The sequence below is a fragment of the Hyla sarda genome, chromosome 12 (assembly GCF_029499605.1).
Source record: "Hyla sarda isolate aHylSar1 chromosome 12, aHylSar1.hap1, whole genome shotgun sequence".
NCBI lineage: Eukaryota > Metazoa > Chordata > Amphibia > Anura > Hylidae > Hyla > Hyla sarda.
The window spans coordinates 48,466,015-48,491,450 of record NC_079200.1 but is presented as its reverse complement, the minus strand read 5'-3'; the positions used below and the strand labels follow the sequence as shown (position 1 = coordinate 48,491,450).

General features: G+C 46.2%; 1 protein-coding gene and 1 pseudogene across 1 annotated transcript; one reads left to right on the top strand and one right to left on the bottom strand.

Moving 5' to 3' along the window:
• Positions 1 to 1,247: 1,247 nt before the first annotated feature.
• Positions 1,248 to 10,048, bottom strand: LOC130296701 (trafficking protein particle complex subunit 5-like; annotated as a pseudogene).
• LOC130296695 (protein kinase C delta type-like) lies at positions 8,971 to 24,136 on the top strand. Its single transcript, XM_056548519.1, has 3 exons — positions 8,971 to 9,757; positions 21,165 to 22,036; positions 23,179 to 24,136. The coding sequence occupies exons 1-3, from the start codon at positions 9,089 to 9,091 to the stop codon at positions 23,201 to 23,203; spliced, it is 1,566 nt and encodes a 521-aa protein (XP_056404494.1). The 5' UTR covers positions 8,971 to 9,088; the 3' UTR covers positions 23,204 to 24,136.
• Positions 24,137 to 25,436: the final 1,300 nt, after the last annotated feature.

The following is a 25,436-nucleotide window of genomic DNA, read 5'->3' as shown; positions in this document are numbered from 1 at the left end:
CGTCACGAAACGTTCTGCGCATGCTACAGGAGAGGTCTGGAGGAGGAGCATGTCCGTCCTACACTGTGCAGCGATATCGCTTGCATCAGGGCCGGTTTTAGGCTTAGCATGGCCCTGGGCAAAATCAAAAGTGGGGCCACTAAAGTCATAATAGTGCACTAACCAGATTTGCAAATTTTTGGTCACTTCAAATACCATAAAAAAATATCTAAAAAGCAATTGAAAAGTCCCATCAAAACAAAAATGGTACCGATAAAAACTACAAATCACAGTGCAAAAAATTACCCTCATACATCCCCATATACCGAAAAATAAAAGTTATAGGTATCAGAATAGTAAAATTTTGTATTTTTGTATAGTTCCCCCACATTAGGTTGGCAGCATAGTTCCCCCACATTAGGATGGCAGCATAGTTCCCCAACATTAGGTTGAAGTTCCCCCACATTAGGTTGCCAGTATACTGGTTTACTTTATTTTTATGTGTGTTTGAACATTACTGTTACAGCGTGTGCTCCGGTCCCCGTCCCCGGACCTGAGCTTTCGCCCCCTCGGCCTTCTGCCCCTGGATCCCGGCATCTCCCGGTCAGTCACACTGACCGGGAGCCCGGGTTCCCTTGTGTCGGGGACGCGGCTGCCGTAACGGCTGGCTCCCAGTTCCACTTACCTGGCTTCCCGCTCCTTGCGCGGTCCATCTCTGCCGCGCGCGCCGCCTTCAGTAAATTTAAAGGGCCAGTGCACCGGTAATTGGTGCGCTGGTTCCTCACTTCCCCTGCCTTCCCAATAAAAGGCACCTGCCCCTTCCTACCTTTGCCGGATCTTTGTGCCCTAGTGCCTCTGAGAAAGCATTCCTATTGTGTTTATTGCCTTGCCTGTTGCCGAACCGGTTGCCAGCCTACTCGCCTGTGAACCCTTGCCGCCTGCCCTGACTTCTGCTACGTCCGACCAAGCTCCTGCCTGCTCCCTGTGTACCACGCCATATCAGCTGCCAGAGAGGTTGAGTTGCTACTGGAGGATACGACCTGGTGGTTACCGCCGCAGCAAGACCATCCCTTGCGGCGGGCTCTGGTGAAAACCAGTAACCACTTAGAACCGGTCCTCTGGTACAACCCGCGCCATCGCCTCTCTGGTCCAGAGGATCCACTACCAGTCCTGCCGGTTTGTGACAATTACTTTTGCCATATTTTGTTATACTTAAGAAAAAGAAAAAAAAAAAGGAAGAAAAAAACTCAAAAAGTTAAGTTCTTTAATTTCACCTAACGACACAGAAAACTATACAAGGAATGAACATAAACGGCGTCACGTTTATGTCAATAACTTATAATGCAGATGAACAGAGGAGACGTGCAGTTAGCGCCCGTCCAGTGCTTTGTCCCGCGCTATGATGGACTCGTCAAATTTGATCATCAGGGTGGTTCCTTTGTGCCAATGAGCCATCACTTTTGCCGGAAAGCCGCTGCAGGTCATCAGGGTTTCCACAGTGCTGGCTGTGAAGGAAGCACAGTTCAATGTGGTGTTCTACTTGGGGACGGAGATGTAGGAGTTGATCAGCGGGTCCTTCTCGATATTGTAGTAGGTTTTCTCGTCGTCGTACGTCTGCTCCTGCTTGTCGGCTTCCTTACCGAACAGAGCCTTCTAGGCCAACACCTTGATGAAGAGGAGGGCGCTGATAACCTTGGTCTCCCGTTTACCGTTCTTTTCTCTCATCACCAGCTTGTCCAGGATGCGACATTTCACTTGTAGGCCCAACTCAGAGAGTTTAGCTGGCGCTCGGAGATGGAATAGACGTGTTTTTGTCAGTACTGGAACGCGAACGCACTAAAGCTCACTTCTGTCTTGGGCTGGGCCAGAGAACGTTCTGGAATAGTAGGCTTCCCTTGGCTGAAGCGCAAATCCATGACCTGAGGGAGAGATACAATGTTTTAAAGGTGACTGTCCAATATGCTTAGTTCTAACAGAATTTACAATAGACTAGGGCAGTGTTTCCCATTCAGTGTGCCTCCAGCTGTTGCAAAACTACAACTCCCAGAATGCCCGGACAGCCGAAGGCTGCTGGACGTTGTAGTTTTGCAACAGCTGGAGGAACAGTAATGGGAAACCCTGCAATAGATTGTGGCTTGACTGGCGGCTGCCGTGAGACTTTTTACAGGGCTCCTGTTGAAGGACAGATGCAAAAGCATCGCCGCTCACCTCCAGGCCACCAGGGCTAGGATAAGATATTTTTTGTATACCCCATGAATGTATGAAGATAGGAGCCCCCCTCTTATACATCCCCAATATGTATATAGAAGACCCTTTCTCTTGTACACCCCCATATGGTGTCATGAACGTACATTGGATTTTTTTCGCAGCCCTTTGCTTCCAGCAGTTGTTGGCTGCACATCCCCTATCGCACAGGGGAATGTGGAGCTGAGAAACAATGGTTTTTCAAACTGTGAAAAGAAATGGTAAGCTAATGAACAATCGAGTGAACATTTTCCGGCTGATTGCTCACCCTATTAGGCTTTGTTCGCACGGCGGGATATCCGCAATTTTGCACTCATTTTGTTTCCGTCAGAATTATGGTGGAATTTTGTCGGAAATCTGTGTTGTCAATTCTGCTTATTAAAGATTATTAGAATTGGGGTTACAGTGGTCCCTCAACATACCATGGCAATCCTTTCCAAAAGAACCATCCTTTGTTGAAACCATTGTATGTTGAGGGATCCGTGCAATGTAAAGTATAGCAAGCTGTACTCACCTGTCCCCGCCGCTCCGGACTCGTCACCGCTGCCCCGGATGTCGCCCTCCATCGCTGTTGCAGCATTCCGTGGTGTCCCCGACGCTCTGGACGTCTCTGCTTCCCCGGGATCCTCGCTCTCCGCTCTCCATCGCCGTCACTACGCACGCATGCCGCTCCTATTGGATGACAGGACAGCGTGCGCGCAAAGTGATGACGACGATGGAGAGCGCCGGCGATGGAGGGGATAGTGAAGATGACACTCCGGAGCCCCGAGGATAGGTAGGAGACCATCACCGGAGCACACGGGGCACCGTAAATGGCTATCCGGCAGCAGATGAAGCAGTCAGTGCTGCCGGATAGCTGTTTATGCGATGGCCCCGACATGCAAAAGCATCATATGTTGATGCTGCCTTCAACATGCGATGGCCTCTGAGAGGCCATTGCATGTTGAAATTATCGTATGTCGGGGCCATCGTAGGTCGGGGGGGTCACTGTATTTAGTTTAGAAAAAAGAAGGCTTTGTTCTGTATTCTACCTACTCTCTGTCATTGCTTCTCTGTATATGGTGCAATCAAGTTTGGATCATGATAGGGGTTGCAGACTGGGTAACAAAAAAAAAAAAAAAAAGCAGTACTCATCTCACTGATCCACTGCAGTTTCAACAATCTCTGAGTGTCCGCTGATCTTCACTTTCTGATCAAGTTTCAACACAAGTAAATGCACGTTCACCCCACTAGTGACTGAGGTGGGCCCCTGCAGCCAGTAAGTGACTGAGTGGGTATTACCTTCTGTTAAAATGGGTAGTACAGCAACAATTGGGGATTTTGAGGTAAGTGCTTTTATTTTTATTTTAAAGGGGTACTCCACTGAAGGTTTTTTTTTTTTTTTTAATCAATTGGTGCCAGAAAGTTAAACAGATTTGTAAATTACTTCTGTTTAAAAATCTTGAAGCTTTCAGTACTTATCGCCTGGTGTATGCTCCACAGGAAGTTCTTTTCTTTTTGAATTTCTTTTCTGTCTGGCCACTGTCTGGCTCTCTGCGGACACCTCTGTCCATGTCAGGTACTGTCCAGAGCAGGAGATATTTGCTATGTGGATTTGTTCCTACTCTGGACAGTTCCTAAAATGGACAGAGGTGTCAGCAGAGAGCACTGTGGTCAGACAATAAGGAAATTCAAAAAGAAAAAACTTCCTGTGGAGAATACAGCAGCTGATAAGTACTGGAAGAATTAAGGTTTTCAAATTGAAGTCATTTACAAACCAGTTTAACTTTCCGGCACCAGTTGATTAAAAAAAACAATGTTTTCCATTGGAGTACCCCTTTAACCTGTTGGGGAATAAGGGCGTAAAAGTATGCCCTTGCTCCCTGGTACTTAAGGACCAAGGGCGTACCTGAACTCCCTTGGGTATTCCGTTTACTGCCACACGATTTAATTTTCTACACTGACATGCTGGTGTTGCCCCATACTTTTCATTTTAATAAGAGATAAAAGGGAAAAAAGACACCCAAAATTTGTAATGCAATTTCTCCCGAGTTCGGAAATACCCCATATGTGGATGTAAAGTGTTCTGAGGGCGAACTACAGGGCTCAGGAGTTAGAGCGAACCATGTACATTTGAGGCCTAAACTAGTGATTTGCAGAGGGGTGGCTGCTGGTTACAAGAAAAGAAACACCCATATGTGACCCCATTTAAAAAACTACACCCCTCATGGATCATGACAAGGGGTATAGTGAGCCTTAACACCCCACAGGTGTTTGAAAAATATTCATTAAAGTTGGAAATGAAAATTAAAAAAATAAATGTCACTAAAATGCTGGTGTTACCCCAAAGCTTTCATTTTCACGAGGGGTAATAGTAAAAAAGCCCCCCAAAATTTGTAAAACCATACCCAATATGTGGATGTAAAGTGCTCTGCGTTTGCACTACAGAGTTCAGAAGGGAAGGAGAGCAATTGAACTTTAGGAGAGAGAATTTGGCTGGAATTGAAGGCTACGTGCGTTTACAAAGCCCCCATGGTGCTAGAACAGTGCCCCCCCCCCCCCACATGTGACCCCCATTTCGGAAACTACACCCCTCACAGAATTTAAGAAGGGGTGCAGTGAGTATTTACACCCCACTGGTGTCTGAAAGATTTTTGGAACAGTGGTCCGTGAAAATGAAACGCCAGTGGGGTGTAAAAGCTCACTGCCACCTTGTTAAGTCTGTGAGGGGTGTAGTTTTTGCCCCATGTACTGTGCCACTATGTCCCCACCAGATATGCCATTGTTCTCCCATAAACTGTACCATTATGTCCCCATGTACTGTGCCACTTTGTCCCCATAAACTGTGCCACTATGCCCCCATGAGATGTGCCATTGTGGCTCCATGACCTGTATCACTATGCCCCCATGTACTGTGCCACTATGCCCCTTATACTGTGCCATTATGCCCCCATGTACTGTGCCACTCTGACCCATATGTACTGTGCCACTATGCCCCCATGAACTACACCACTATGCCCCCATGAACTGTGCCAATATGCCCCCAATGTACTATGCCACTATGCCCCCATGTACTGTGCCACTATTCCCCCATGAACTGCACCACTATGCCCCCATGAACAGCACCACTATGCCCCCATGTACTGTGCCACTATGTCCCCATTTACTGTGCCACTATTCCCCCATGTACTGTGCCACTATTTCCCCATGTACTGTGCCACTATTCCCCCATAAACTTTGTCACTATGACCCCCTAAAACTGTGCCACTATGTTCCCATCCACTGAGCCACTATGCCCCCATGAACTGTGCAGCTATGCCCCCATGTACTGTGCCACTATGCCCCCATTTACTGTGCCACTATTCCCCCATGTATTGTGCCCCTATTCCCCCACGTGCCACTATGCCCCCATGAACTGCACCGCTATGCCCCCATGAACTGCACCACTATGCCCCCATGAACTGTGCAACTATGCCCCCATGTACTGTGCCACTATGCCCCCATTTACTGTGCCACTATTCCCCCATGTACTGTGCCACTATTCCCCCACATACTGTGCCACTATTCCCCCATAAACTGTGCCACTATTACCCCCTAAAACTATGCCACTATGTTCCCATACACTACGCCACTATGCCCCCATGAAGTGTGCAATAGTGTTGAGCGGCATAGGCCATATTCGAATTCGCGAATATTCGCGAATATATGGACGAATATTCGTCATATATTCGCGAATATTCGCATATTCGTAATATTTTCGTTTTATTTTCGCATATGCGAACATTCGCGTGTGCGAAAATTACCATATGCGAAAATTTGCATATACAAAAATTAGCATAAGCAACAATTCGCATATGCGAATATTAGCATATGCAAATGTTCGCATATGCGAAAATTCGCACACCAGTCTCACACAGTAGTACTAGAGCCTTCTTTACACCACACAAGCTGGAAGCAGAGAGGGATGATCACTGCGATGTGTACTGTGAAAAAAAAAAAAAAAAAATAGAACAATATTCGGAATTACGAATATATAGCGCTATATTCGCGAATATTCGCGAATAAAATTCGTATTGCGAATATTCGCGAGCAACACTAGTGTGCAACTATTTCCCCACAATATATGCCATTGTGCCACTATGCCTCCATGAACTGTGCCACTATGCCCCCATGTACTGTTCCACTATGCCCCTATGTACTGTGCCACTATGCCCCTATGAACTGCACCACTATGCCCCATGAACTGCACCACTATGCCCCCATGAACTGTGCCACTATGCCCCCATGTACTGTGCCACTATGCCCCTATGAACTGCACCACTATGCCCCATGAACTGCACCACTATGCCCCCATGAACTGTGCCACTATGCCCCCATGTACTGTGCCACTATGCCCCCATGTACTGTTCCACTATGCCCCATGTACTGTGCCACTATGCCCCATGTACTGTGCCACTATTCCCCCATAATTGGTGCCACTTTGACCCCCCCCTAAAACTATGCCACTATGCCCCCATAAGATGTGCCTTTGTGCCCCTATGAACTGTACCACTATGTCCCCATGTACTGTGCCACTATGCCCCTATGAACTGTGCCCCTATGCCCGCATGTACTGTGCCACTATATCCCCATATATTGTGCCACTATTCCCCATGAACTGTGCCACCATGGCCCCATGAAATATGCAACTATGCCTCTATGACCTGTACCACAATGCCCCCTATGACCTGTGCCCCTATGCCCCATGTACTGTGCCACTATGCCCCTATGAACTGTGCAGTTAAATCATCATGTCGCCTGTATAACAAAAAAAGCGCTGGGCCGCCGGGCAGGGAACAGAGTGTCTTGATGACACCGATACAAGTGAATGAGGGGAGAGCTGGCTAGCGGTCTGGATGTTTGGTAGTCGCAGTCTGGATCTGGACCACGATCCGCCAGTTGGGTACCACTGCTATACATTATATCTGGTGCTGAGTGTGCAGCAGATTTACAGGAATAGTTGTAATAGGAACACATTGCTAATTAAACTTACATAGAAAACTGTGAGTGTTTTATCTACTATATACAGTACTAGCTGAATACCCGGTGTTGCCCGGTTTTTCCTTCCTAATCCTTGTTGGGGAGGAAAATAAACAAAGGAGGAAGCTTTTGACTTCATATTCTGTCCTCATATATTGTTGTCATATCCCAACCCCATATCCTGTCCTCATATCCTGACCTCCTATCCCATCATCATATCCCAACCTCATATCTCGTCCTCATATCCCGACCTCCTATCCCGAACTCTTATCCCAACCTCCTATCCCATCCTCCTATCCCGACCTCCTATCCCGACCTCCTATCTCAACCTCCTATCCTAACCTCCTATCCCGTTCTCCTATCCCAACCTCCTTTCTCAACCTCCCATCCCGACCTCCTATCCCGACCTCCTATCCTGTCCTCCTATCCCGTCCTCCTATCTTGACCTCCTATCTCGACCTCCCATCCCATCCTCCTATCTCGACCTCCTATCCCGACCTCCTATCCTGACCTCCTATCTCGACCTCCTATCTCGACCTCCTATCCCGAACTCCTATCTCGACCTCCTATCCCGACCTCCTATCCCATCCTCCTATCTCAACTCCCTATCCCGTCCTCCTTTCTCCACCTCTTATCCCGACCTCCTATTCCGACCTCTTATCTCAACCTCCTATCCTGTCTTCCTATCTAGACCTCCTATCCCGAACTCCTAACTCGTCCTCCTATCCCGTCCTCCTATCTTGACCTCCTATCTTGACCTCCTATCTCGACCTCCCATCCGTCCTCATATTCCGACCTGTAATATGTGTACCAGGTATTGAAATATCTCCAGCCCTACAGAAGTTATGAGAGAACATAAATTTCCCATTGATTTGACTGGGACTTTAAACAAAACCCCTGACCCTCACAAATGGGGGTAGTTAAGGGTTAAATTAATTATCCTATATTTTAAGTGGACATATAAGTAACATGTGACCAAGTATTATCAAAATATCTCCAGCCGTTTGGAAGTTATGCAGTAACATATATTTCCCATAGACTTGTATAGGACTTTAAACATAAACCCCACCCCTGGCAAATGGGGGTAAGTAAGGGTTAAATCACCTATCCTATGTTTGTTGTTGACATATAAGTAACATGTGTGCCAAGTTTCATGTTAATATCTTTAGCCGTTTGGAAGTTTTTGTGGAACATACATACATACACACACACACACACACACGTTGAGTTTTATATAAATAGATTACTATACAGAGATTTATATACAGTATACTGACTATACGACCACTGTGCCAATATATACCACTTCTAGTTCCACCAACTACCCCCCCCCCCCCCATGAATTATTATTGTCTTTGTTCACTTTAGACCATGACCAGGGGTATGTGACCTATACCAGGACACTAGGGGCATCTCCAGCCTTTACCAATGGAGGTGCCCAATGTCCTTGACACCTTGAGCTTGTATCCCAAGGAACATAATAGTTGCCTGAACCCATATAGTTCACCATTTGTTTCCTAACTGTGGACCTCCTGATATTGCAAAACTACAACTCCCAACAAGCCTTGCTGGGAGTTGTAATTTTGCAACATCTAGAGGTCCATAGTTTGGAGACCACTGTGGTCCATCATAACGTCCCTTAAACTGCAGAGGGTACCAACCAAGCTAAGGCAAACTCTAGATGTCTTTTATGATGCTCACATCACATTGTATAAGGTAGAGCAAGTTTATAGGGCCACTGCCTGGCATGTGCCACCTGAGGTCCATGGCCGATGACATCACCTGCACACGGCCAACTGCTGTTTACTTTCTGCTGGCGACCGACGTGACTGGACCGAGGTCTACAGGCTGAAGGAGAACTGCGGAGATGGCGTCTACTGGACATGGAGAAGATGGCGAGGAGGTGAAGAGGAAGAGAGAAGACAAGAGGAAGGAGGAAGAAGAAGGTGAAGATGGAGTCAAGAGGAGGAGAGGAGATGACGATGGAGGATCAGAGGATGAGGAGCCAACACCTGGGATGGTGTCCACTGGACATGGAGAAGATGGCGAGGAGGAGAAGAGGAAGAGGGAAGAGGAAGGCGAGGATGGAGTCAAGAGAAGGAGAGGAGACGACAATGGAGGATCGGAGGATGAGGAGCCAACACCTGGGATGGCGTCCACTGGACATGGAGAAGATGGCGAGGAGGAGAAAAGGAAGAGCAGAGGCAAGAGGAAGAGGGAAGAGGAAGGCGAGGAAGGAGTCAAGAGGAGGAGAGGAGACGGCGATGGAGGATCAGAGGATGAGGAGCCAACACCTGGGATGGCGTCCACTGGACATGGAGAAGATGGCGAGGAGAAGAGGAAGAGTGAAGGCAAGAGGAAGAGGGAAGAGGAAGGCGAGGATGGAGTCAAGAGGAGGAGAGGAGACGGCGATGGAGGATCAGAGGATGAGGAGCCAACACCTGGGAGCAGCCAAGGAACATTGGGCACCTACCCCAGACTAACGGTCAGCAGCTACCATCTTCACCAGCTCCTGGGTAGGGGCAACTTTGGCAAAGTAAGTTCTAGCTCTATCTTGTTTTCTGTTATTATCCATTTCAGGCTGGATATGTGTTGTAGGGGGAGATTGGGGGAGGGGGGGGGGGTGCAGTGTTGTTGTTAGGTGGTTTTGCTGGTACTTGTAGTCCCACAATGTATATTTTCCTGATGGCTTTAGTTTTTATGCAGACCTTTAAAAGACTCCCTGAAGGGCCTACACTTGGGACTAGGTGTGAACGGATCCCTTGGGGCGCGTCCATGTACCGTGTTCTGGTAGATGGTAGATGGAAGTCGGGGTGCCCAAGATGGTAGAAAACCAGACGCAGGGAGAAGAGGAGAAGATACAATGGGGTCTTTACTTCTGGAGCAGGGTGTAAATGGTACATACATGGGGAGATTTATTGAGACCTGTGCAGAGGAAGAGCAGTGTAGTTGCCCATAGCAACCACTTTCAAAAGGCCTCTGAAAAATGAAAGAAGCCATCTGGTTGCTATGGGAACTGCACTGCTCTTCCTCTACACAGGTCTTTATAATGGGCACGGGAATACGCAATAATATAAAGTTGATTTATAAAAGTGCATATGTGCTAATATTATATCGCTTGTAATGAATAATAAAATCTCTTCACATGTAATGTCTATAGGACTCATATAAACCCAATAATAAAGTGCAAGTGCAACAAAAGAGTTCCCCTATGGCAGGGGTCTGCAACCTTTAAGACAAAAAGAGCCACTTGGACCCGTTTCCGAAGAAAAAAAAAACTGGGAGCCGCAAAACCCCCCTCCCCTCTGATGCCCTGGTTGGGATACACTGGCATACACACACAAAAGGGACTACAACTCCCAGCATGTGTTATTCAGGAGTCTTCAGTCTGTGGTATAACACCAGCATGCTGCCTCTGTAGTCTACTGGGAGTTGTAGTTCACCAACACCTCTATTGTATCTTAGTAGTCTCCTGGGAGTTATAGTTCACCAACACCTCTATTGTATCTCAGTAGTCTCCTGGGAGTTGTAGTTCACCAACACCTCTATTGTATCTTAGTAGTCTCCTGGGAGTTGTAGCTCACCAACACCTCTATTGTATCTCAGTAGCCTTCTGGGAGTTGTAGTTCACCAACACCTCTATTGTATCTCAGTAGCCTTCTGGGAGTTGTAGTTCACCAACACCTCTATTGTATCTCAGTAGTCTCCTGGGAGTTGTAGTTCACCAACACCTCTATTGTATCTCAATAGCCTCCTGGGAGTTGTAGTTCACCAACACCTCTATTATATCAGTAGTCTCCTGGGAGTTGTAGTTCACCAACATCTCTATTGTATCTTAGTAGTCTCCTGGGAGTTGTAGTTCACCAACACCTCTATTATATCAGTAGTCTCCTGGGAGTTGTAGTTCACCAACACCTCTATTGTATCTCAGTAGTCTCCTGGGAGTTGTAGTTCACCAACACCTCTATTGTATCTGAGTAGTCTCCTGGAAGTTGTAGTTCACCAACATCTCTATTGTATCTTAGTAGTCTCCTGGGAGTTGTAGTTCACCAACACCTCTATTATATCAGTAGTCTCCTGGGAGTTGTAGTTCACCAACATCTCTATTGTATCTTAGTAGTCTCCTGGGAGTTGTAGTTCACCAACACCTCTATTATATCAGTAGTCTCCTGGGAGTTGTAGTTCACCAACACCTCTATTGTATCTCAGTAGTCTCCTGGGAGTTGTAGTTCACCAACATCTCTATTGTATCTCAGTAGTCTCCTGGGAGTTGTAGTTCACCAACACCTCTATTGTATCTCAGTAGTCTCCTGGGAGTTGTAGTTCACCAACACCTCTATTGTATCTTAGTAGTCTCCTGGGAGTTGTAGTTCACCAACACCTCTATTATATCAGTAATCTCCAGGGAGTTGCAGTTCATACACCAGTGTTTCCCAACCAGGGTGCCTCCAGATGTTGCAAAACTACTACTACCACCAGCATTCCCTGGTTGGGAAACACTGGCATACACACACATTAGAGGGACTACAACTCCCAGCATGTGTTATTCAGCAGTCCCTGTCCCCCCATCATTCCCAGTATGATATTTATTCCCCTGCAGTCTTTACATCCCCAGCCTGTGTAATATGTCTCCTCACACATAGAAATCTTCCCCAGCCCCTGCAGTGCAGTATGTCTCCTCTCCCCTCACCAGCTCTGTGTTTCCCCTGTGCAAACATGAAACCTCCCCATGAAAACTTAGGTCCTGTGTGTACAGAGCTGGGGGAGGGGAGGAGCTTTTCCCCTGTGAAAACATGAAACCTCCCTGTGAAAAATGAGGTCCTGTGTGTACAGAGAAGGGGGAGGGAGGAGCTGTGTCCGTCCCCGCTCTCCCACTGTCTCCTTGTATTATGCAGAGCTGCGCTCTCGCGCTCTCAATCCTCCGTGAGGGGGCGTGGCTTCATTATCTGCAGCCTTGCGGTGAAAAAATCAAACCCATGGCTCTGCCCTCGATCCTCTCCACTGTAGCTTCGGAAAACTTGCCCCTCCCTTTTTCACCTCACACCGGGTTGCCGACCCCTGCCCTATGGGATTACGGTTCTCTATTCATTATTGTCTATTTTTGCCATATATCACTGTATGCTCTGTTGTATTTGCTTTTTTTTGCACATTTTCTTTCTTTTCTGCATTACTTGGAGGTCAGATGGTACTTATTACATATATTTTGCCTTTGTTTTCCCTGCCCCTGGTTGAACCCTTTTGTAGTCCAATGAAATTGAGCTAACTGGCCTGGATATTCCTGGGGGTAGACTGAGGAAAACCTGTAGGATCCCAACACCATTTACTTTGTATGGCCCCTCCCCACACCACTTACTTTATATGGCCCCTCCCCACACCACTTACTTTATATGGCCCCTCCCCACACCACTTACTTTACATGGCCCATCCCCACACCACTTACTTTATATGGCCCCTCCCCACACCACTTACTTTATATGGCCCCTCCCCACACCCCTTACTTTATATGACCTATCCCCACACCACTTACTTTATATGACCTATCCCCACACCACTTACTTTATATGGCCCAAAAATAGGACTGGGACCAAAAATAGGCCCGGGCATTTTAAAATAAGCAGCCCATTTTTATGGTGGACGTAAGACTGCTGGGACCCCAACCAATCCCCTCGGTTCAAGTGGCTCTCCAGCTGTTGCTAAGCTGTAACTCCCATCATGTCTGAAGAGACTCAGGAATTAAGGAAGTTGCTGTTTTGAAACAGCTGGAGAGCCACAGAATGGGGTACAGTGTCACCCATCATCACTGTGGAACTTACAAGTGACTTCAGCTGATGGGACAGTCAGGAGAATACAATATGATATCAGTGACCTGAGTGATGTCTTCTCTGTTGTCTTTCCTTTCCTTCTTTATCTGGTCCAGACGCCAGGAATTCCTCCAGCTCCATCTTCTCTGCAGAGTCTGATGCCCGGACATCATTGGCTCCTCACATTGTCAGCAGATCTCTGTATAAAGACAATGGGGGAGATTTATCAAAACCTGTGCAGAGGAAGAGTGGTGCAGTTGCCCATGGCAACCAATCAGCCTGCTTCTTTCATTTTTAAAGAGGCCTGTGAAAAATGAAAGAAGTGATTTGATTGGTTGCTATGGGCAACTGCACGACTTTTCCTCTACACAGGTTTTGATAAATCTCCCCCAATATTCATTATAACACATTATAATTCTGTCAAATACCGTGCAACCTGAATATAAAACTGCCACGCACTGTACCCTCTAAAGATATTATTGCCACACACTGTACCCACTGAATATAATACTGCTTACCACTGTACCCTCTAAATATATTATTGGAACACACTGTACCCCCTGAATATAATACTGCCACACACTGTACCCCCTGAACATAATACTGTCTACCACTGCACCCTCTAAATATATTATTGCAACACACTGTACCCCTGAATATAATAATGCCTACCACTGTACCCTCTAAATATATTATTGCAACACACTGTACCCCCTGAATGTAATACTGCCACACACTGTACCCCCTGAATATAATACTGCCTACCACTGTACCCTCTAAATATATTATTGCAACACACTGTGCCCCCTGAATATAATACTGTTACAACCTGTACCCCTGAATATAATACTGCCACACACTGTACCCTCTAAATATATTATTGCCACACACTGTACCCCCTGAATATAATACTGCCTACCACTGTACCCTCTAAATATATTATTGCAACACACTGTACCCCCTGAATATAATACTGCCTACCACTGCACCCTCTAAATATATTATTGTAACACACTGTACCCCCTGAATATAATACTGCCATACACTGTACCCTCTGAATATATTAGTGCAACACACTGTACCCCCTGAATATAATACTGCCTACCACTGTACCCTCTGAATATATTATTGCAACACACTGTGGCCCCTGAATATAATACTGCTATACACTGTACCCTCAAAATATATTATTGCAACACACTGTGCCCCCTGAATATAATACTGTTACAACCTGTACCCCTGAATATAATATTGCCACAAACTGTACCCTCTAAATATATTATTGGAACACACTGTACCCCCTGAATATAATACTGCCACACACTGTACCCCCTGAATATAATACTGCCTACCACTGTACCATCTAAATATATTATTGCAACACACTGTACCCCTGAATATAATAATTCCTACCACTGTACCCTCTAAATATATTATTGCAACCCACTGTACCCCCTGAATATAATACTGCCACACACTGTACCCTCTGAATATAATACTGCCACAAACTGTACCCTCTAAATATATTATTGCCACACACTCTACCCCCAGAATATAATACTGCCATACACTGTACCCCCTAAATATATTACTGCCATGCACTGTACCCTCTAAATATATTATTGCCACATACTGTAGCCCCCTTAATATAATACTGCCAAATACTGTACCTCCTGAATAGAATACTGCCACACAATGTACCCTCTAAATTTATTAATGCCACACACTGTACCCCCTGAATATAATACTGCCACACACTGTACCCTCTGAATATAATACTGCCTACCACTGTACCCTCTAAATATATTACTGCAACACACTGTACCCCCTGAATATAATACTGCCTACCACTGTACCCTCTAAATATATTAATGCAACACACTGTACCCCCTGAATATAATACTGTTACAACCTGTACCCCTGAATATAATACTGCCACACACTGTACCCTCTAAATATATTATTGCAACACTCTGTGCCCCCTGAATATAATACTGCCACACACTGTACTCTCTAAATATATTATTGCCACACACTGTACCCCCTGAATATAATACTGCCTACCACTGTACCCTCTAAATATATTATTGCCCCACACTGTACCCCCTGAATATAATACTGCCTACCACTGTACCCTCTAAATATATTATTGCAACACACTGTGCTCCCTGAATATAATACTGCAATACACTGTACCCTCAAAATACTTTATTGCAACACACTTTGCCCCCTGAATATAATACTGTTTCAACCTGTACCCCTTAATATAATACTGCCACAAACTGTACCCTCTAAATATATTATTTCCACACACTGTACCCACCAAATATATTATTGCCACAAACTCTACCCCCAGAATATAATACTGCCATACACTGTACCCCCTGAATATATTACTGCCATGCACTGTACCCTCTAAATATATAATTGCTACATATTGTAGCCCCCTTAATATAATACTGCCATACACTGTACCTCCTGAATAGAATACTGCCACACACTGTACCCTCTAAATATATTAATGCCACACACTGTACCCCTGAATATAATACTGCCACACACTGTACCCGCTGAATATAACACTGCCATACACTGTACCCCATGAATATAATACTGCCATGCACTGTACCCTCTAAATATATTATTGCCACATACTGTACCCCCTTAATATAATACTGCCATACACTGTACCTCCTGAATAGAATACAGCCACACGCTGTACCCTCTAAATATATTAATGCCACACACTGTACCCCTGAATATAATACTGGCACACACTGTACCCCTGAATATAATACTGCCACACACTGTACCCTCTAAATATATTAATGCCACACACTGTACATCTGAACATTATACTGCCACACATTGTACCCTCTGAAAATAATGCTGCCACACACTGTACCCCCTGCATATAATACAGCCACACACTGTACCCTCTGAATATAATACTGCCACACACTGTACCCTCTGAATATAATACTGCCACACACTGTACCCTGTGAATATAATACTGCCACACACTGTACCTCCTGAATATAAAACTGCCGCACACTGTACCCTCTGAAAATAATACTGCCCCACACTTTACCCCCCGAATATAATACTGTACCTCCTGAATAGAATACTGCCACACAATGTACCATCTAAATATATTAATGCCACACACTGTACCCCTGAATATAATACTGCCACACACTGTACCCCCTGAATATAATGCTGCCGCATACTGTACCCCCTGAATATAATACTGCCACACACTGTATGTCTGAATATAATACTGCCACACATTGTACCCTCTGAAAATAATGCTGCCACACACTGTACCCCCTGCATATAATACAGCCACACACTTTCCCCTCTGAATATAATACTGCAGCACACTGTACCCACTGAATATAATACTGCCACACACTGTACCCTCTGAAAATAATACTGCCACACACTGTACCTCCTGAATATAATACTGACGCACACTGTACCCTGTGAATATAATACTGCCACACACTGTACCCTCTGAATCTAATACTGCCGCACACTGTACCCTCTGAAAATAATACTGCCCCACACTTTACCCCCCGAATATAAAACTGCCATACACCGCAAACCCTTCATCAACCCCCCCCACCCCATGCTTGGTTAGCTAATCACCCCAATGCCCTCTCTGCCACATCCTCGCTATTCTCATAACCCCATACACCCCACCCATCCTTGGCTCTTCACCCCCGCACTCCATATTATTCCCCCCCATCCTCAGTCTCATCATTGCAACCCTCCCCCCCGCACCTCATCCTCAGACTCCTCATCATCATCATTGCACACCCCCCACACCCCATCCTCAGTCTCCTCATCATTCCACCCTCCTCCTCATCATCATCATTGCACCCCCCACACCCCATCCTCAGTCTTCTCATCATTCCACCCTCCTCCTCCTCATCATTGCCCCCCCCACACCCCATCCTCAGTCTCCTCATCATTCCACCCTCCTCCTCCTCATCATCATTGCACCCCCCCAGCATCCCCTCCTCCTCATCATCGCATTCCCCCCACCCCATCCTCAGTTTCCTCATCATTGCACTCCCCCCAGCTTCCCCTCCTCCTCCTCATTATCATTGCATCCCCCAATCACCCCATCCTCAGTCTCCTCATCATTGCAACCCCCCCAACACCCCATCCTCAGTTTCCTCATCATTGCAACCCCCCCAACACTCCATCCTCAGTCTCCTCATCATTGCAACACCCCAACACCCCATCCTCAGTCTCCTTATCGTTCCACCCTCCTCCTCCTCATCATCATTGCACCCCCCCAGCATCCCCTCCTCCTCATCATCGCATTCCCCCCACCCCATCCTCAGTCTCCTCATCATTGCACGCCCCCTAGCTTCCCCTCCTCCTCCTCATTATCATTGCATCCCCCCAACACCCCATCCTCAGTCTCCTCATCATTGCAACCGTCCCCCCCAGCACACCCCTCCACCTCATCATCATTGCAAACCCCCCTCCCCCTGGGTCCCGGTCCTCATTCTCCTGCTCATCAATATTACATCACCCCAGCATCCGAACCTCGATCTCCATACCTTTCTAGAGATTTGCGGTGCTGCAGTGTGAGGATAAGGGAAGGCTGCTGCTCATGTCACGCATTGCAGGGGTCAGAGGCTGTGACGCGTCAGAGGCTTGGTGCAGACGCGCGGTGCTCGTCTACTCCCATAAGCCCCTGTCCTTTCCATGCAACCCGGAAATTATTTTTAAAGAGCCCGCGCCTTTGCTGGTGATAGTGCTGGCAGCGGTGGGCCCAAGCCGCGCCTGAGGTCCCGGCCTGTTGCTGCAGCATGTAGCATAGTGTAGTGGCAGGGGGACCGCTCCTCAGTGGCCTTTTTGGCGGCCAGCTGGGCCTATTTTACTATAGGGGCCTGGAGCTGCAGCTCCATCAGTCCCTATGTTATTCCGGCCCTGCCCCACACCACTTACTTTATATGACCTATCCCCACACCACTTACTTTATATGGCCCATCCCCACACCACTTACTTTATATGACCGATGTCCACACCACTTACTTACATGGCCCACATGTGATACATCAAGGTGCATCCAGATGAAGTATCCTCATTGAATTTTGTTCCCTTCAATGCTGCTCTTTTACTCTTTTAGGTATCCATACATGGACCTCTATAGCTTCATTACAATCTTACAGAAACCTACTTGGATCAGGAGATGAGAACCACACTGATCCCAACCAACTCAAAGACATGTCTATTCATTTTTCAAATTATTAATAGAGTTGGGAGATAAAGTAAGTGAACCCCCTGGAATTCCCTCTATTTGTGCATTAAAGGGGTACTCCGCTACTAGACGTCTTATCTCCTATCCAAAGGATATGGGATAAGATGTCTGATCGCGGGAGTCCCGCTGCTGAGGCTCCCTGCAATCTTCTCGCAGCAGTGGTCTTGACGTCACGCTATGCCCCCTCCATTCATGTCTATGGGAGGGGGGATTGTCGACTGACACGCCCCCTCCCATAGACATGAATTGAGGGGCCATAACGTGACATCACAAGGGGACATGGCAGTGACGTCACGATCACGGGCTCCGGCTCTGAGCGTTCTGAACAAAATGTCCCTTTAACTACTAATAAGATTTGTTCCCCAAAAATGTAAGTGAATTCTTCTGATTCAGAACAAATTACTTGTTATACCTCCGGGATGTTGTCCTGTGACTGACCATGTCCGGCTCTCCTCCTTTTGGATCATCTGTGAACAGATGTTGGAATTCTGTGTTCATATGGATGGATCCATATGTCCTGATCCTGGCACAAGTATCTTTACTTGGAGAACTTGACCCGCTGTATTTGTAGGGATACATCCCCCATTGGTGCTTCTGGATGACGCATTCTCATCCTCTTTCTCAATGAGGATACTATTTTTCTTTCTGGATCCATCATTTCTGTAGGGATTTCTGCCCATTTTTGAGACTATTTATCATGTTGGACCCAAGAATTCCATGGTAATAATTTCATACATTTTTTGGACCATTGTTTATATTGATGGGATCCCCTTCTTTTGCCTTTTCTACTTTCCCTATTTCACAGGGACTGTAACACTAATCTGGTAATCTTTGTCCATTGAAGAAAACTGCAGTACCACAAAGTGGACTATTCTGCACAGGAATATTCATATATTGAGTGAATTTTTGAAAAATTTGATTCGGTTGATTTGCCGAATTTACTTGCAGCGAATCTGTATAAAAAAATGGCTATTTCTGGCCTACAGAGAGCCTCAAAAGGGGTGTAGAACACTTTGCCTTACAGTAACAGGCATAGGGTGTGTGCTGGGTTAGTGAAATAATACTGTTATTCAGTATGACATGCAGATTAGAGGCGTCACTATTAGAATCACTGTCACATCAATAGCCTGAGAGTGTGGAGATGGAAGTGGTGTGCCCTGTCCAAGTTGCTGTTGTGGCCCACCTTCTCTTCCACAAAATTGTGCAGGACTGGTACTGACTTCTTCGCAAAGAAATGACTGCTTGGGACTCTTCACCTCGGCTCAGCACAAGCCATCAGTTTTTTGAAAGGTGCCGAGTCCACCACTTGAAAAGGGAGGGACTGCAGCACCAGCAACTTGAACAGGAGCACATTCAGCTTCTGCGCCATTGGATTGGAGTGGGAGCATAATGTTGTCTCTTGGACATGGCTTCGCCAATGGATTGCTGGCGGAATGACTGTCTTGAAGTAGGAAGAGCAGGAGCATCTGGAGCGACATAAGATAGGTATGACACACAGCTCCCTTTGGCTGAGGTGGTGGAGCCTTGGCTGGCTGAAACAAGGAGCGGCGTGCCACTGGATGATGCAGCAGGCTGGACCACCACATCGGAGCCACCGTTCTCCACGGCCGCTTTTTTGGTGACACAGCATGTGTGTACGCAGGGCCGTGGTGCCAACATTGGGACCCTGGCCTTGCTTCACCTTCTGCCGACACATCTTGCATATGGCCATGTTAACCTCCTCCGGATGCTTGATGAAAAACTGCCACACCGTCGAGTAGCTGATTTTCCCACCAACAGTCCCCACTGATTGACTGGTGCTGCCGCCGACTCCAGGAACCCCTGTTCCACTACCTCCCGAGAAGGTAGGCTGTCGCCTCTGTTCCATTTTCCAGGCCTCAATTCATAGATTGTTTATCTTATGTAATAAATATAAAATCTACTGTTATATATCTGCATTATAGACAGGTGCAGAGGGAATATACCTGATATTCATTTGGTCGCTTCCCCCTTTACGCATGCGCACGGGTCTTTTTCTGCCAATTAAATTGGTGAATGTTCATATCAATAGGGATGTACGTGTAATTGGCAAACTCCAACCTATTGCCTTTATATATTACATATCCTTATTTTTATTTATTTTGCCTATGTAAGGAAGCCTGAACATGTGCACCAATACATACCACTTTTGTACTTATTGTGCCCCAGCCAATTATTGCGCAAACGCATAAATGATTCCAAGTGCTGTCTGAACATGCGTGTAATATCTTTGCAACTTTCGTATCTACTGCTTCTGTACGCCTGAATGGCAGGTTTGATACCACATCTCCACTATTAGCTGAATTGCTTTTGATTTCATCACATCGGCATCACCATTACGCACTGAATGCCCCTTGATGTCATCACACTGACCGGCGCCATCTTGCGAAGAGGATTCCGCCAGGGTTCCGCCACCAAACCTGCCAGGTATCTTATTGGCGAGCAATATGTGGAATATCACTTTATTTAATCTCCATAGAGCATCCAATAGCAAACATATAAAGACGGTAGCTTAGTTGTCCTAAGCTGATGGTCTCTGGGTGCTATACAGCAGACCCAACACTTAGTCCCCCCCACCCTTCCATCTATATCAGTTTTTCTCAAGCACGGTTCTCAAGACCCCCCCAACAGGTCATGTATTCATGATTTCTTTAGTCTTTCACAGGTGATATGACTATGGTGATGTCTTATTTACTGATCATAATTATATCACATGTGAAAGACTAAGGAAATCCTGAAAACTTGACCTGTTGGGGGCTCTTGAGGACCGCGCTTGAGAGACACTGATCAATATCAACTTTTTGATGTCTTCTAATGAACCTCTTCTGTTTGTTTTCCTTTAGGTGGTCCTGGCATCAGTCCCTGGTCAAGACACCTACATGGCCATAAAAATCGTCAACAAAAAAGAGGACAACAAGGATACCATCAAGAGAGAGCTGCGGATACTCCTGGCGGCCCGAGACTGTCTGTTTCTATGCCACCTCTACGCCGCACATCAGTCTTTGGAGCGTGCCTACTTCATCACAGAATATCTGTCTGGCGGCAGTCTGGAGGATTTGATCAGGGTGTGCGGCTATCTGGACATCGACAACATAAGGTTCTACGCAGCAGAGATGGTATGTGGGCTCCAGTTCCTCCATGGACAGAACATCGTCCACAGAGACCTCAAGCCGGAGAACATCATGTTGGATGCAGAAGGCCACATCCGCATCATTGACCTGGGCCTGGCACAAGATGGAGTCACCGCCTCCAGTAGGATCGATGGAGTGACAGGAACATTCTACTACATGGCCCCGGAGGTGCTTCTCGGGAAGGAGTATTGTACAGCAGTTGACTGGTGGAGCCTCGGGATTGTGTTGTGCAGGATGGCAACAGGACGCTTCCCATTTTACATTGGCCACAGCAAGCAGAAGGTTTTCAGAGCCATCACCAGAAAGGAGCCGAAATTTCCACCCGGGCTGGATGCTGCTATTGAACATCTCATCACTCAATTGCTACGCAAGAATCCGGACAAGCGCCTGGGGGTGCGAAGAAACATCCGGACGCATCCATTCTTTTCCACCATTGGCTGGGAGGAGCTGGAGGAGAAGAGAGCAGAGCCACCATGGAAGCCGTATAAGACAGTTCTGCGAAATCACCATCTGCAGTGGCCAGAGGACACAGAGACCCCCCATCATGAGACCGGATTCAATTATACGTCACCAAGCTGGGCCCGGTAAGATCCTCCTACTATAAACAGGCCTTAAAGGGGTATTCCAGGCAAAAACATCTTATCCCCTATCGAAAGGATAGGGGATAAGATGTCTGATCATGGGTGGGCTTGCCGCTGGGACCCCCCACGATCTTCCTGCAGCAGCCCGCATTTTATACGTAGCTGAGCCGCATTCTATACGTAGCTTCCGAGACCGGGACGTGACACCACACCCCCTCCATTCATTTCTATGGGAGGGGACGTAAGGACCACAACGCCCCCTCCCATAGACATGAATGGAGGGGGCGTGGCGTGACGTCACGTCCCCGTCTTGGAAGCGGTTTCCAAAACTGCAGACGCAGCTACGCATAGAATGTGGGCTGCTGCAGGGAGATCGCGGCCCCCCCCCCCCCTCCCGCAATCAGACATCTTATCCCCTATCCTTTGGATAGGGGATAAGATGTTATTGCCCGGAATACCCCTTTAAGAACACATGTAGAGGTGCCAAAACCACACAACAATTTAACCCCACCGGGTTAACAAAACCTATTTTAATCCATGTGTTCACTATAAAACATAACTTTTATTAAATGTAACTAATATTATGAACCGGTGAGAAAACACACACACTTAAAAACACAACCCTATTTGCGTCTGTAACTGCATAGTCCACATGTGTTGCACTGGGAACCACATTTAGGAATCTGAGGAATAGGTAATAGCTAAGTATTTTACCCTAAATTTGTAGTAACCAGTGGAGAAAGAAATATACCACTACTATTGTGCCACTCTCAAAAGGAGGATGTATATTTGGGGTTATCAACCCTGGATATACATCCTCCTTTTGAGAGTGGCACAAAAGTAGTGTTATATTTCTCTCTCCACTGGTTACCACAAATTTAGCGTGCGAAATACTTACCTGTTACCTATTCCTCAGGTTCCTAACTGTGGTTCCCAGTGCAACACATGTGGACTATGCAGTTACAGTCGCAAATAGGGTTGTGTTTTCAAGTGCGTGTTTTTTCACCGGTTCATAATATTAGTTAAATTTAATAAAAGTTATGTTTTATAATGAACACATGGATTAAAAGAGGTTTTGTTAACCCCGGTGGAGTTAAATTGTTGTGCGGTAAGATCCTCCTCACATGTTCTTCACTTCTCCATAGGTGGATGAGAAGATCTGGACTCTGAGGACCCCGCAGCTACTGCCCAGAACCTCCGGTCTCTTGACCCCATGCCTCATGTCTCTGCTGCTGTTACCTTGGCTGCCCTAGAACATCATCTCCCGCCTCAACATTGACTTGGCATCCTTCAATCCCGGGCTGGTATCCAACATCACTGCAGCCCGAAGATCCTCTATGCCCCAGGAGCGGCCTGTGCTTAGATTCCATCTGGTGAGTTCAGGAACAATAGTCGCATGTTGTGGTCCTGGGATGCTGAGTGATGTCTATTATCCCTGAACTCACCCAAGCACAGGCCGGGTAAGTACCACACTCACCACAACCCACACACACCACACACACTACACGATAGGGATAGGTGCACACACATAGACACATACCACAGATAGGGGACATATATCGGCTCGATCCAGGGATTTATTCTGACAGCCATATTTGGGGTCGGGAAGGAATTTTTTCCCCTGATTTGAGGACAATTGGCTCATTCCTTACAGGGGGTTTTCGCCTTCCCCTGGATCAACATAGCCGTAAATAGGTTTAGCAAATTAATATCATGAATTACCCTATTAGTAACACAACAAATTCTAAAATAATAATAATAATAATAATAAAAAAATAATATATATATATATATATATATATTATATTATCTTAAAATTGTATTTGTCCCAACCATAAAAATTAGACTAGCACACATGAATAATTAAATAAAATAATAATTTAAATTAATTTACCCCCCTACCTATCACTCAGGTTTGTTACCAGCCTTTGATCCAGGGATTTATTCTGACCGCCATATTTGGGGTCGGGAAGGAATTTCCCCCCCTGAAAATAAGGACAATTGGCTCATTCCTTACAGGGGGTTTTCGCCTTCTCCTGGATCAACATAACCGTAAATAGGTATAATATTTAGTTTATGTGTGTGTGCGTGTATATATATATATATTTATATATATATATATATATTTTTTTTTTTTTTTACATAAAAATTCCCTTTTACAAACAAAAGATATATATTAAAAATATATATATTCCTTAAACATATACTTTAGACTAGTACACAATTATAATAAAAAATAATTTAAAACTAACACTACCACACACATAGATTAGGTATCGGCCTTTGATCCTGGGATTTATTCTGACCGCCATATTTGGGGTCGGGAAGGAATTTTCCCCCCTGGTAATAAGGACAATTGGCTCATTCCTCACAGGGGGTTTTCGCCTTCCTCTGGATCAACACGGTTCAGTACAACAGACCACAGACTTACACATACACATATATATTAGTATAAAGCAAATTTGTTCATCACTGTCCCCCATCCCTATAAATAAACTCTTTCTTTTACCCCCTACATGGTTGTACTTGTCTTTATTTCCATTGGACGTCCATCTAATAAATGTTGTGTTCACGCTGCTAGTAGCCTCCAGGGCCGCCGTCGGGGGGGGGGGTACAGCCAGTACTCCAGTAAGGGGCCCGAGCTCCCAGGGAGGTCCGGCCCCCCACTGCAGCAGCCTCAGTAAATAATTAGCAGACCAGTTCATGCTCCCGGGGGCGGTCAGGCACTCAGGCACTGACCAAGCCTGAGAAGGGGCCCGCCACTGCCAGCATCATTTTTATTTTTTAACATTGCGGGCCCTTTAAATACTGCTCAGGGGCCGCGGCCATGCCGGGAAATGTGCACGGACGTTCAGGCCCCTCATGCTCCCCTGCCGTGCAGCCCTAGTGGAGCAGGCTTTTGCTTTATTTCCTGCTCCACTACATAACCTGACACCCACCAGCGCAGCTGGGAAACTAAAGACTTCCCCTGCCCATCGCTGGTGCCTCCCATCTGGGTAAGTAACTTTCTGGGGTGGGGTGGTGGTGGCGTGTTAGAGGTTAGTGGCCAATTCCAGTGTTTCTCCAGCAGGGTGCCCACAGCTGTTGCAAAACTACCACTACCAGCATGCCTTTGGCTGTGTGGGCTGCTGTTGTAGTTCTGCAACAGCTGGAGGCACCATGCTGGAGAAACACTGATCTATCATCTATCTCTTATCTATCTATCTATTTCATATTTATCTATCCAATATTTATTTATCTATCTATCTATCTATCTATCTGATATCTATCTATCTGATATCTATCTATCTCATATGTATCTACCTATCTCATATCTATTTAATTATCTTCAAAAAGAAAATATTTGCAGCACTCAAAATAAGGTTATGGTGAAAAAAAGTGTAGCTTTATTCCATCCAAATAA